The sequence below is a fragment of the Oncorhynchus nerka genome, linkage group LG9b (genome assembly GCF_034236695.1).
Source record: "Oncorhynchus nerka isolate Pitt River linkage group LG9b, Oner_Uvic_2.0, whole genome shotgun sequence".
In the NCBI taxonomy this organism is placed as follows: Eukaryota; Metazoa; Chordata; class Actinopteri; order Salmoniformes; family Salmonidae; genus Oncorhynchus; species Oncorhynchus nerka.
This window is the reverse complement of record NC_088424.1, coordinates 9872236-9886126: the sequence shown is the minus strand read 5'-3', so window position 1 is coordinate 9886126 and position 13891 is coordinate 9872236. Positions and strand designations below refer to the sequence as shown.

General features: G+C 41.4%; 1 protein-coding gene across 14 annotated transcripts in view; it reads left to right on the top strand.

Moving 5' to 3' along the window:
- The window catches only part of amph (amphiphysin), a 139090-nt gene that overhangs the window by 64580 nt on the left and 60619 nt on the right, over positions 1-13891 (top strand). For all 14 annotated transcript variants that reach the window (XM_029641993.2, XM_029642006.2, XM_029642001.2 and 11 more), the window contains exons 5-7: positions 11842-11937; positions 12445-12552; positions 12955-13040. In XM_029641993.2, the coding sequence (XP_029497853.1) occupies positions 11842-11937; positions 12445-12552; positions 12955-13040 (290 nt within the window). The remainder of the gene's footprint in view (positions 1-11841; positions 11938-12444; positions 12553-12954; positions 13041-13891) is intronic.

Here is a 13891-nt window from a genome sequence, read left to right as displayed (position 1 = left end):
TTGATGCAACAGTAGCTAAGATGGGGAGAAGTCTGTCCATAATTAAGCACTGCTCTGCCTTCTTAACAACACAATCAACTAGGCAGGTCCCACATCCCTAGTTTGGTCGCAACTGGACTACTGTCGAGTCATGTGGTCAGGTACCACAAAGAGGGACTGAAGAAGATTACAATTGGCTCAGAACAGGGCAGCATGGCTGGCCCTTGGATGTACACAGAGCTAAAATTAATAATATGCATGTCAATCTCTCATGGCTCAATGTGGAGGAGAGATTAAATTCATCACTACTTGTTTTTGCAAGAAGTATTGACATGCTGAATGCACCGAGCTGCTGTTTAAACTACTAGCACACAGCTCAGACACCCATACATACCCCACAAGACATGCCACCAGAGGTCTCTTCACAATCCCCAAGTCCAGATCAGACCATTGGAGGTGCACAGTACTACAAAGAGCCATGGATACATGGAACTCTATTCCACATCAGGTAGCTGATGCAAGTAGTAGAATCAGATTTTAAAAAACAGATACAAATACAACTTATGGAACAGCAGGGACTGTGGGGAGACACACACACACACACAGGCACAGACACACACATACACATAACACACGCACTCTACACAGACAATCACATGGATTTTGTATTGTAGATATGCCTTGGCAGCAGCTAATGGGAATCCTTAATAAATATGAAATACAAAGACCAGTCCTGCCATTATTTACAACCAAGAAATGTATTGGTGAATCATATTAATTATGCATTGAACTGCATCCATCTATTCTACCAACAATGGCTTAGTGTACATCATGGAACGTTGAGTCAAATATAACTTATTTTTAAAACCTCTTGTGAAGATGGTTTTGCAGCATGAACTGGGAATCTGATATGTTTTACTGATGTTATGATTGTCTGTTTGTTTCATATCTGAAAAGTAGTTTAAAAGCTGTCAGTTCCACTTTTTAATATACTAATGTTCTCTGAGATGTGGGGAGTTATGATCTAGTCATTGAAAGTAGTGATTGTTTAACTAAAAGCCCAGAGTGCCCCTTCATTTTTTTTTATATAACTAGGCAAGTCACTCACTCTTCCTTTAATACAAGGAGTCTGTTATGAGATGAAGGACGAGAGTGTTCCCAATATGTATTTTATTTTAGGGCACCCAAAAATAGGGTCTGAAACATGTTGCGTCTTGACAATGTTTTGGACCTCTGCCCAGTCTATGGGGTTTGGCAGTAAAGACTATAAAAAGTACATTGTCTGTATTTGTTTGTGTGTGATGCCATTTTCTATTTTCATGTACCCTGCATCTATTTTTTTTTAAACGCCTTTATACAGTGCCTTCAGAAAGTAGTCATACCCCTTGTCTTATTCCACATTGTGTTGTGTTACAGCCTGAATTAAAAATGGATTCAATAGATTTAAAAAAAAAAAATCTCACCCATCTACATACTATACCCCATAATGACAAAGTGAAAACATACAGTACCAGTCAGAAGTTTGGACAGACCTACTCATTCAGGGGGTTTTTCCTTTTCTTCTTTTTGTTTGACTATTTTCTACATTGTGGAATAATTGTGAAGACATCAGCTATGAAATAACGCATACAGAATCATGTAGCATCCCAAAAAGTGTTCAACAAATCAAAATAGGTTTTATATTCTTCAAAGTAGCCATTCGAAGGCCTTGATGACAGCTTTGCACACTCTTGGCATTCTGTCTTTTTTGGTTACTAGATGATTCCATGTGTGTTATTTCATAGTTTTGATGTCTTCACTATTATTCTTCAATGTAGAAAATAGTTTAAAAAAATAAGAAAAACCATTGAAATATTAGGTGTGTCCAATATTAGGTGTATTCATACCCCTGAGTCAATACATGTTAGAATCACTTTTGGCAGTGATTACTGCTGTGAGTCTTTCTGGGTATTCCTCTAAGCACTTTGGACACCTGGATTGTACAATATTTACACATTCTTTTTTTTTAATTGTTCAAGCTCTGTCAAGTTGGTTATTGATCATTGCTAGGAAGTCATTTTCAAGTCTTGCCATAGATTTTCAAGCCAATTTAAGTCAAAACTGTAACTAGGCCACTCAGAAACATTCAATGTGGTCCTGGTAAGCAACTCTAGTGTGTACTTTAGGTTATTGTCCTGCTAACAGGTGAGTTTGTCTTCCAGTGTCTGTTGGAAAGCAGGCTGAACCAGGTTTTCCTCTAGGATTTTGCAAGTGCTTAGCTCTATTCCATTTCTTTTTATCCCCAAAAACTCCCTAGTCTTTGTCGATGACAAGCATATCCATAACATTATGCAGCCGCCACCATGCTTGAAAATATGAAGAGTGGTACTTTGTGATGTATTGTGTTGGATTTTCCCCAAACATAACACTTTTTATTCAGGACATAAAGTACATTTCTTTGCCACATTTTTTTGCAGTTTTACTTTAGTACCGTACTGCAAACAGGGTGCTGGCTTCCTTCGTTCTACTCTGTAATTTAGTTTCGTATTGTGGGGTAACTACAATGTTGATCCAGCCTCAGTTTTTGTCATTCAACTCTGTAACTGTTTTAAAATCACTGTCACCTCATGGTGAAATCCCTGAGCGGTTTTCTTCCTCTCCGGCAACTGATTTAAGGACGCCTGTATCTTTGTAGTGACTGGGTGTATTGATACACCATCCAAAGTGTAATTAATAAGTTCACCATGCTCAAAGGCATATTCATTGTCTACTTGTTTTTAACCATCTACCAGTAGGTGCCCGTTTTTGCAAGGCATTGGAAAATCTCCCTGGTCTTTGTGGTTAAATCTGTGTTTGAAATTCACTGCTCGACTGAGGGACATTTCATATAATTGTATGTTTGGGTTACAGAGATGAGGTAGTCATGAAAAAACTGGTGTTAATGAACACTATTATTGCACACAGGGTGAGTCCATGCTACTGATTATGTGACTTGTTAAGCTAATGTTCTCTTCTGAACTTAATTAGGCGTGCAATAACAATACTTATTGACTCAAGACATTTCAGCTTTTCATTTGTCATTTATTTGTAAAAATGTCTAAAAACATAATTCCACTTTGACGTTATGGGCTACTGTGTGCAGGCCAGTGACACACAATCTCAATTTAATAAATGTTGAATTCAGGCTGAAACACGACAATATGGAAAAAGACAAGGGGTGTGAATAGAGTTGTTGACGGTCACGAAGTTTCGTCAGCCAGTGATTGTCAAGCAAATAACTGTCAGTCTCACGGTAATTGACCATTAATTAACATAAACTCATTTAGCATCTCCTCCATCTCCTACGCCTTCCCAATAAAGCCATTCTTTATTTTAGACCGGTCTAAAGGAGCATGATATGAAGAAAATGTCGTCTATTTCAGAATAACAGAATATCATACTCTGAGTTGTCCTTAATTAGTTCCTGATGTGGCTGTGCCAAATGGCTCTGGGCTTCACTAGTTCATTTAGCAGACGAGATTTGCTTAGAATACCATGGAATTCTTTTATATTATTTTATATTATGAAGAATACAATTGAACAAAACTGAATTAAATAGAAAGGACATTTTCTCCAAACGAGGGAGTGAGCACATGTGGTTATTCTGTGTTGAGCAGTTAACAAAGAAACAGGTACTCCTTTATCCTTCATTTAGAGTTTAGAGTAATGTAACTTTAGTTGTTCTACAAACATTGGGCTATATGTTTTGATTTTTATACATTCTAAGGCAGTATGATGTGACTAAAGATGATTTGAAAAAAGTTGCATGAAAGGGTTGAGCTCTGCTTTGTTTTTTTGCGCAGGTTGTACACACTTCATCAGTCTCTCATTCAGAATTTGACTTGCGCATGCTAATGCCTCAAATTTTCCGGCGGCATCCCCTTTCCCAGTGGCATCCCCAATTGCGAGGTGCATATTGAAGATATTGCAAGAACTCTTCACATTGACTTTTCATCAGCCGAGGAGTAGAAATAACGAAAAGCAAAAGCTCTAGCCCATGTCAATCTAGTATGCCTCGTAGTCCAAAAGTTGCTCTATTCTGTGCATATACATTCCAAACATAAGCTGTGTTCAAATACTCATACAAATAAGGTCACAGTTATGAAAACTTAGGACACGAAAGAGGCCTTTCTACTGACTCTGAAAAACAGCAAAAGACAGATGCCCAGGGTCCCTGTTCATCTGCGTGAACGTGCCTTAGGCATGCTGCAAGGAGGCATGAGGACTGCAGATGTGGCCAGGGCAATAAATGACAATGTCTGTACTGTGAGACGCCTAAATACAGCACTACAGGGAGACAGGATGAACAGCTGATCGTCCTTGGAGTGGCAGACCACGTTTAACAACACCTGCACAGGATCGGTACATCCGAACATCACACCTGCAGGACAGGTACAGGAAGGCAACAACAACTGCCCGAGTTACACCAGGAACGCACAATCCCTCCATCAGTGCTCAGACCGTCCACAATAGGCTGAGAGAGGCTGGACTGAGGACTTGTAGGCCTGTTGTAAGGCAGGTCCTCACCGGAAACGTCATCGGGGCACAAACCCACGGGCACAAACCCACCGTCGCTGGACCAGACAGGACTGGCAAAAAAGTGCTCTTAAGTGACAAGTCGCGGTTTTGTCTCACCAGGGGTGATGGTCGGATTCACGTTTATTGTCGAAGGAATGAGCATTACGCCGAGGCCTGTACACTGGAGCGGGATCGATTTGGAGATGGAGGGTTCGTCATGGTCTGTGGCAGTGTGTCACAGCATCATTGGACAGAGCTTGTTGTCATTGCAGGCAATCTCAAACTCCAGCATGACAATGCCATACTGATTGTTCTGTCCGTGATATCATGGAAGACAGGAATGTCAGTGTTCTGCCATGGCCAGCGAAGAGCCCAGATCTCAATCCCATTGAGCATTTCTGGGACCTGTTGGATCGGAGGGTGAGGGCTAGGGCCATTTCCCCCAGAAATGTCCAGGAACTTGCTGGTGCCTTGGTGGAAGAGTGGGGTAACATCTCATAGCAAGAACTGGCAAATCTGGTGCAGTTCCTGAGGAGGAGATGCACTGCAGTATTTAATGCAGCTGGTGGCCACACCAGATACTGACTGTTACTTTTGATTTTGACCCCCCCACCTTGTTCAGGGACACATTATTCCATTTCTGTTAGTCACATGGCTGTGTAACTTGTTCAGTTTATGTCTCAGTTGGTTGTTAAATCTTGGTATGTTCATGTAACAGTATATTTTCCGTCCCTCTCCTCGCCCCGACCTGGGCTCGAACCAGGGACCCTCTGCACACATCAACAACTGACACCCATGAAGCATCGTTACCCATCGCGCCACAAAAGCCGCGGCTACTACTACAACTACAACTCCTTTAAGGTCTCAGAGTGAGTGACGTCACCGATTGAAACGCTATTAGCGCACACCACCGCTAACTAGCTAGCCATTTCACATCGGTTACACTCATACACATATTTAAATATGTTAAGGTTGCTGAAAATAAACGCAGTTGACAGTGAGAGGACGTTTCTTTTTTTGCTGAGTTTAGTATGCCAAAAGTTCTCGGATGTCATCCTACATTCGCCAAAATACGAAGCGGTAGACACCATTTCCGTGCTCTTTCAATTTGGTGTCCTTGCTGTAGAGACACATCTCCACAAGATGAGAGCAGAGTAGAGGAAGAAGCGTATGTGCAGGCTGAAGCGTAAAAGGCGAAAGATGAGGCAGAGGTCCAAGTAGACTGGCCCATTCACCTACTGCTGTGATTGTTTTTCTCCACCCATTCCAAGCCCTCCGTTTGAAGCCAGCGGTCCATGATTTGCAAAGAGCTGAAGCCGGTTTCATTGGTGTGAAGGACAGATCCTGCCTACCCAGCCCTCTACTCTGCCAATGACGCCTGGCCGTTGACTACTGCTAGAATCTCTCCTGTCGTTGAACTCTGGCCTTTTACCACCTGCACAGCTGATTTGTTGTAAAGACCATAATAAATATTTGGTTTACTAACAACAACAACAAAAAAACTAGTTCCGTGCTTTTAGGGCCCATAATGCAATTCTTCAGAAAATGGGCGTGGCTTCACACCGTTTTCAGATTTGAGGAAAATGGCGGAAAATATGCAGCCGACATCCAACGAGAGCGGAAACAAATTGATTGCTTTAACTAATTATGACAACTATTAAGAAAATGTTGAGCAATGTAATGACTTTTCAAACAAGTTACTTTACACGTTATATTGGCTGACAATTTGTTAGCTACTATTACAACAAACTTGCCAGTATATTAACTATGTCCTATCAAACTAACTACCCAACATTTATTGACTTGATAATTCCCGTCATTCTTATCTTAGCTAAGTGGTAAAGTCGTCTTGCGTTCCCAAGTCTGAGTGTACCAGAGCGCAGCATAACTGATGACTTTATGAGCGCTCAACACCTGTTGAATATGGCCAGTGTCAGTAAACTTTGGCAAAACGGCGTAATTAAATTGTTTCCAGCAGCACAGTTAGTCACCAACCCTCTGGAATACATGAAAACTGCCTAGCCAGCTCTGCTAGGGCAAGTAAAATGGTCAGATAAGGTGTTCTCTCATTTGTGTCTTGAAGTAGCTAGCAAGCTAACCAACGTTAGCTTGGGTGCTTGACTGCAGTTGTACAGTCAGAACGCTCGGATCTCACCTCCTCGGCCCGAGCGTCCAGTGTGCGCTCCGAGTGCAAAACAATCTGACAACGCTCTGAATTGACGAACGGACAACCTGACAATGCTCTGAATTGACGAACGGACAACCTGACAATGCTCTGAATTGACGAACGGACAACCTGACAATGCTCTGAATTGACGAACGGACAACCTGACAACGCTCTGAACTATCGAACGGACAACCTGACAATGCTCTGAACTGACGAACGGACAATCTGACAATGCTCTGAATTGACGAACGGACAACCTGACAACGCTCTGAACTGACGAACGGACAACCTGACAACGCTCTGAACTGACGAACGGACAACCTGACAACGCTCTGAACTGACGAACGGACAACCTGACAACGCTCTGAACTGACGAACGGACAACCTGACAACGCTCTGAATTGACGAACGGACAACCTGACAACGCTCTGAACTGACGAACGGACAACCTGACAACGCTCTGAATTGACAAACGGACAACCTGACAACGCTCTGAATTGACGAACGGACAACCTGACAACGCTCTGAACTGACGAACGGACAACCTGACAATGCTCTGAATTGACGAACGGACAACCTGACAACGCTCTGAACTGACGAACGGACAACCTGACAACGCTCTGAATTGACAAACGGACAATCTGACAACGCTCTGAATTGACGAAAGGACAACCTGACAACGCTCTGAATTGACAAACGGACAATCTGACAACGCTCTGAATTGACGAAAGGACAATCTGACAACGCTCTCAATTGACGAAAGGACAATCTGACAACGCTCTCAATTGACAATTGTTTATCTAGTCATAGTTTCATTGCAATCCTCTAGATATTTGCAACACATCCAAACGTGATTGTTTTTTTTGCGGGGAGTTTTGACCGAAGTGAACTGATTTGAAGACAACGAGCAATGACTTCATTGCGCACCAATAATATTAGCGAAGCTTCGTTGATTGACTGTATTTCTGCCCAATGACCACTGATCTTCTTGAAATCTAGCTGGGTAGATAGCCAATGAGCTGAGGTAAACGCCAGTATGTGATGGTTATGGGGTTGGACCACCATCCCTTGTTTGTAAACGCACGCGTAACGAATTTTCGCCATTGACCATCAGAGCAGTTGCAGTCACGCTTGTTACGCACAGCAGTGTTTTGGAAAGTAGTATTTTGGAAAGTGTTTTTTCAACGATTTCATTGAAGACATGGAGAATAAATCAGGAAAAGCAAAGTCCAAGTCTAAGTATACAGATTTGCACCAGATTATAGAAGAGGTTGATGGTGAAAGTGAGACAGATTTTTTGTTTGAGGAATCTTTGAGTGTTATGATTCAAACATTGAGGAGCTGTTTCTGCAAAGACAGGACGTACTTCTGGACGGGTAAGTGCTAATGCCATTTTATGAAATATAAATATATATATATATTTTTTTGCAATTTGCAATGAAATGTGTAAAGTACACATTGGCTATAGTCACCTTAGTAGCTGTTCCCTCTGTATACAAAACATATCTGTTTATTTTATGTGATGATAAAAGGCTCATACAATACAAATATTTTTTTATGTTTTCTTTCACAGTGATAGCGACTCCGACTGGGAGCCCCTGGTGCCAAGCTGCCCGCTCTACCTCTGCCCCCTCTACTCCTGCCTCCAGTGGTGTTCATATGCCACAGTTCATTACTGCAGGCATGACTGTGCCTCAGGGCCAAAAGGGCACAGCATGGAGGCGTCGTTGTGTTCTGTGTCGCATGAAGTCCCCCATCACCTGTACAACTTGTTCAGTTTGCCTCTGCTTTACATCAGAAAGAGACTGCTATGGGACATGGCATAGGCAGCAAAATATTGTGTAGAGGACTTCCAAAGGGTCTATTCCTGTTTTTTTTTTTTTTTTTTTTCTAATATTTTTTAAAACATTATGTATATTTTTTGTGTGTTAGAATTGTTTTTATTTTCTTTTTGATATGTTGTATGTAGTTATTTGCACTGTTGTATATAGTTATAGGTCATTTCACCAATTCGGCCACTTGGGTACATTTGGGCAACTTGTGTGGGACACCTGGGTGACTTCATGCTAAATGTCATGTAGCTCACCCATTCCTGAAGTTATCAGTCTGAAACTTTGCACACCTACAGTTGCCCTCTTGTGTTATCCATCACAATTATATCCAGCATCCTATCTGACTGTGTGGCTATTGTAGTACATGTGAAAGATGATGCAATAAAAATTATGCTTGTTCATTCTCTTTTCTTCCACCAGATCTACTGTGTTATATTCTCCTACATTCAATTAACATTTCCACAAACTTCAGAATGTTTCCATTCAAATGATACCACGAATATGCATATCCTTGCCTCTGGGGCTGAGCTACAGGCAGTTAGATTAGGGTATGTCTTCAGGTGGAAATTGAGAACAAGGGATGCAGCCATAACAAGTTAAGTATGTAGCATACAGTATGTTAGTTTGGGTATTCGAACACAGCCATAGTCTGGGACAGTTGTGGGATGCGATAGATCTCAAATAATACAACCACTAGCATAAGCAAAATATGTTTTTACGCAATGTGGCTGACGCAACAGATCAGAACGTTTATCTTAAAATGTTGATGAACTATTAGGTTATTTCTTCACATTATAAGTGCATCAATGTGCACATGGCAGTAGGCTATAAGCATATGTTCCATTAGCAGGAAAACACCAAACATCAAAAGTGACCGTAAATGTGTTTATGTATGTAATGCTTTTATTATAACGGTGCATTTTTATGGTGAAATTATTTTCCCCAAGCATGACTCTCACGTACTGCTCATGTATCCCAGTTAGGCTTTACACCCCAAGCATGACTGTCACACACTGCTCATGTATCCCAGTTAGGCTTTACACCCCAAGCATGACTCTCACGCACTGCTCATGTATCCCAGTTAGGCTTTACACCCCAAGCATGACTCTCACACACTGCTCATGTATCCCAGTTAGGCTTTACACCCCAAGCATGACTCTCACACACTGCTCATGTATCCCAGTTAGGCTTTACACCCCAAGCATGACTCTCACGTACTGCTCATGTATCCCAGTTAGGCTTTACACCCCAAGCATGACTCTCACGCACTGTTCATGTATCCCAGTTAGGCTTTACACCCCAAGCATGACTCTCACGCACTGCTCATGTATCCCAGTTAGGCTTTCACCCCAAGCATGACTCTCACGCACTGCTCATGTATCCCAGTTAGGCTTTACACCCCAAGCATTACTCTCACGCACTGCTCATGTATCCCAGTTAGGCTTTACACCCCAAGCATGACTCTCACGCACTGCTCATGTATCCCAGTTAGGCTTTACACCCCAAGCATGACTCTCACGCACTGCTCCTGTATCCCAGTTAGGCTTTACACCCCAAGCATGACTCTCACGCACTGCTCATGTATCCCAGTTAGGCTTTACACCCCAAGCATGACTCTCACGTACTGCTCATGTATCCCAGTTAGGCTTTACACCCCAAGCATGACTCTCACACACTGCTCCTGTATCCCAGTTAGGCTTTACACCCCAAGCGGATCAATGTGCTTAATTTTAAGAAGTTATTTGGCCACTTTTATTTGTGATACAAACCTTATCAAAACATATAGGCCTATGGGCTAGGCTAAATGAGGTGTGCGACTATTATTCAAAAATGGCATTGTTTCTTGCCTTACGCTGGGCATCATTCACAAGTGATAATATAAAATTCACAAGCCATAGTCTAATATCAGACTATTCTCGATTTAATCTTGTCTTTACATATACTAAAAAATAAATGTATGAAATTGGTTTTGATTTAGAATGGACCATTATCATGCACCTGTCTGGAAACAGGGCCAGGGGAAAAATACATGTCATCTATGCACTTAAATAGCGAATCAAGTTCTCTTTTCCTGTGGTTTATTTCCATGCAGGCCAGGTAGGCTATACTCCTGTTGTATAGATAAGCAATGTGCTTAATATAAGGAAAGTTGAGAAATAAATATAGTAGGCCTAGCCTATAGAAAGCTGATGGGAACCTCCTATTTTTAATAGAGGCCATCACTGTTTTCTCGCTCAATTGCATGGCCTGTAGAAATGTTGCACAACATGAGCTCATGGGCTCTCATGAAGTGTTTGGTTAGATTTTCGATTACATTTGCATTGATATCAGACTGATTAAAGGGACATTAGAGTGCTGAGTACAAGGCAGTTAGCACGTTTGGTAGGCTACTATTGACCATCAGCATCACCAGAGCTTGGAGAAACCTAATTATCGTGACTAAACGGTCACGTGGAATTTGACTTCATGACTCGTGACCACCGGGGTGGCGGTAATATGGTCACCGCAACAGCCCTAGGTGTGAAGACTTTCTAAAGGCACTGTATGTTAATTAATCTCACTCACAACTGTTGCAGGAAGAACATCACGTATTTAGCATCCACCTTTTCATTTACCCCCTTCATCACTGTAAACAAAAACCTAATTAAAATGTAATTCTCTCCCGAGTCCTCTGTGCTGATGGTTTTCTCTATCATAGGGATACAGTCACTGTGATGGAGTTGAATCTATTGGCACTGATATCACCCCATAAAGCGGCTCGACAACATACATGAAGACAAACCCTTTGGGAGTCTGTGGAAACAGGGACACTGAGTGTGTGATGCTGAACATGAGACAAAAATAGAAACATTATTTGAATATGTATGTACACTATTGCAAGCTAAATGCACTAGTGAACCTTTGCATAATACAGATACTGCTTTTGAGGGACATTTCACTCTTAAATTAAAGTTTGTCAGATGTTTTCAGATCTCAAAAGTAGACAAATGTTGCGATATGTCAACATTCCAGACTATCTGTTGACGCAGCAACTGTATATGCCTCAATCCCGAATTAACGGAAAAGATTGGCGCCATCTTAACTTCCTGGTTTATTTATATTTTCTATTTATTTGTGGTGGAGGCATATGGCTGGATCTACATAACCGATGTTATGGGATGTGGTTTCATCTGGACATTAGACTACTTTAGTGTTCTAATAATGTCTAAAACTTTCCCTTTCAAATGTCCCTTTAAATGTAGGTAGACTGTATATTACACCATATGCCTGTTCTCATCTTGTTCAGCATCTGGCGAACTGAAATGTTTCTCTGTGTCTCTCTTTTAGAACTGTGATGTCTTATGGGAGGACTTCCATCAGAAGCTGGTTGATTCATCACTTATCACACTGGACACGTACCTGCAACAGTTCCCCGACCTCAAGGTACAGTGTACTGCATAAAAACAGCTTAGCCTTGGCTCTGTCGTCATAGAAACTAATAGCAGTCCTTGGCTACACGAGTTGACTCTTGCCTTTGACCAACTCAATCAAATTGATAAATGTTGAAACACTAGCTATGTATTTGTCATTTATTTATCCAATATTGTTTATAGTACAGCAGTATTTGCAATAAATTAGCTATTAGCTATTCCGGCATATTCGTGATATGCTCACGGTCTCAAAGACTTAGAGAGATTTCAGGCTTTTGTCCCTGTGGCTCAGTGTGCGTCCCAAATGGCACCCTATTCCCTATGTAGCGCACTACTTTTGACCAGGGCCCAATGGGCCTTGGTCAGAAGTAGTGCCCTATAAAGGGAATAGGGTTCCATTTGGGACGCAGCCTCAGAACGGTTGACCTCTTTATGCTTGGAACTTTTGCTTAGGGGAAGGACTTTGTGTACTACTGTATTGTATTAAAGACCGGTCCGTGTGGTAATTACTCACCGTCAGATCCGTGTGGCGAAAAGAAGCAGAAAGCTAATTGACTACGATAGTGCACGGCACCATCTCGAGACCATTCAGGCGGTGGTCAATAGAAGTGATCGGAAGGTCTCCAAGGTAAGTCTTGTGCAGTAATGCAACAATGTGCTATTCTGTCCGCCTTTACCATTGTAGTGAAGAATGATTGAGAAACACAACTCTTTTACTAAAACGAAAATACCTCATACGCTATAATAGTTCACCTTTCCAATAGTTTTGTGATGTAAACCCAACAGACTAGAGCCGTTTAACCAACAGCCTAGTCTCCAACCATAATTGAAAGTGGGTGTTCATTAACATACTGTACGTCAGGTTATGTCATTCTTATGGCAGTCTTCTAAGAGCATCACGACAGTAAACTACGGGTACTGTGTCTCAAGTGTAAAAGAGGATCCTTGTGCAAAGCAGTCTTCAAGGTGCTGGTTATGGCAGGAAAGAGATGTTAATATTTCCCCCCTCGTTATGTATTTGTCTCTTCAGGCAGAGGACGAGTTGAAAAAAGCCCAGAAGGTGTTTGATGAGCTCAATGTTGATCTGCAGGACGAGCTACCAACTCTCTGGGACAGGTAAACTAAAATCAACACCTGGGTCACATTCACTAGGCACCAAATGGAAAGAAATGGGCCAACATGGAGAGGGGCCTAACCTGAATTGTCCAATAAGAAGCGCTGTTTTTGTTTTCCGTTGCAAAACGTTTTGGTACGATGTGCACTAATTAATACGACCCTAATTCAACCGTATAGATAAACCAACGTTGTGGTCTTTATGCTGTAGCTCCTCTTCCCATGGTCAATTACAAATCAAAACTATTGGTTTCGGGTACTGTAAAAAAAATATATATATATATATATATACTACAGTACTATTATGCAGTGTTATTTTTTTATTGTTATTGTTCTATTCTAGGTGCTTTAACATATAAATCCTTTAAAGTCGTGAATGAAAATGTGTTAATCATTTTACATCCATCCCAAATGGAACCCTATTCAGTGCATAGTGCACTACATGTGGGCCCTGGTCAAAGTAGTGCACTAAATAGGGAATATGCTGCCTTTTGGGGACGCAACCCAATATTTCTTCTATAGTTCTTAGGTGACTGTCAGTCGAGATGTGACTCTAGATACTTTTATTTCTCTCTGTCAGTCTCTTGTGATGAAGTCCATGTATATCCATGGGTCAACAAGTCTCCATAGATATGCCTAGACCAGAAGATTATTCCCAGAAAAAGCACTAGTTTAAAACGATTGATATGATCATTATTGTAGCCAAGGTATTAGCTTGTGTCTGTGATTTGTCTGTCTATCGTACGTTTGTAATTTGTAAGTCGCTCTGGATAAGAGCGTCTGCTAAATGACTTAAATGTAAATGTTAAATGTTTGTTTAAAATAGTATATTATACTGATTTACTTTTCCTATA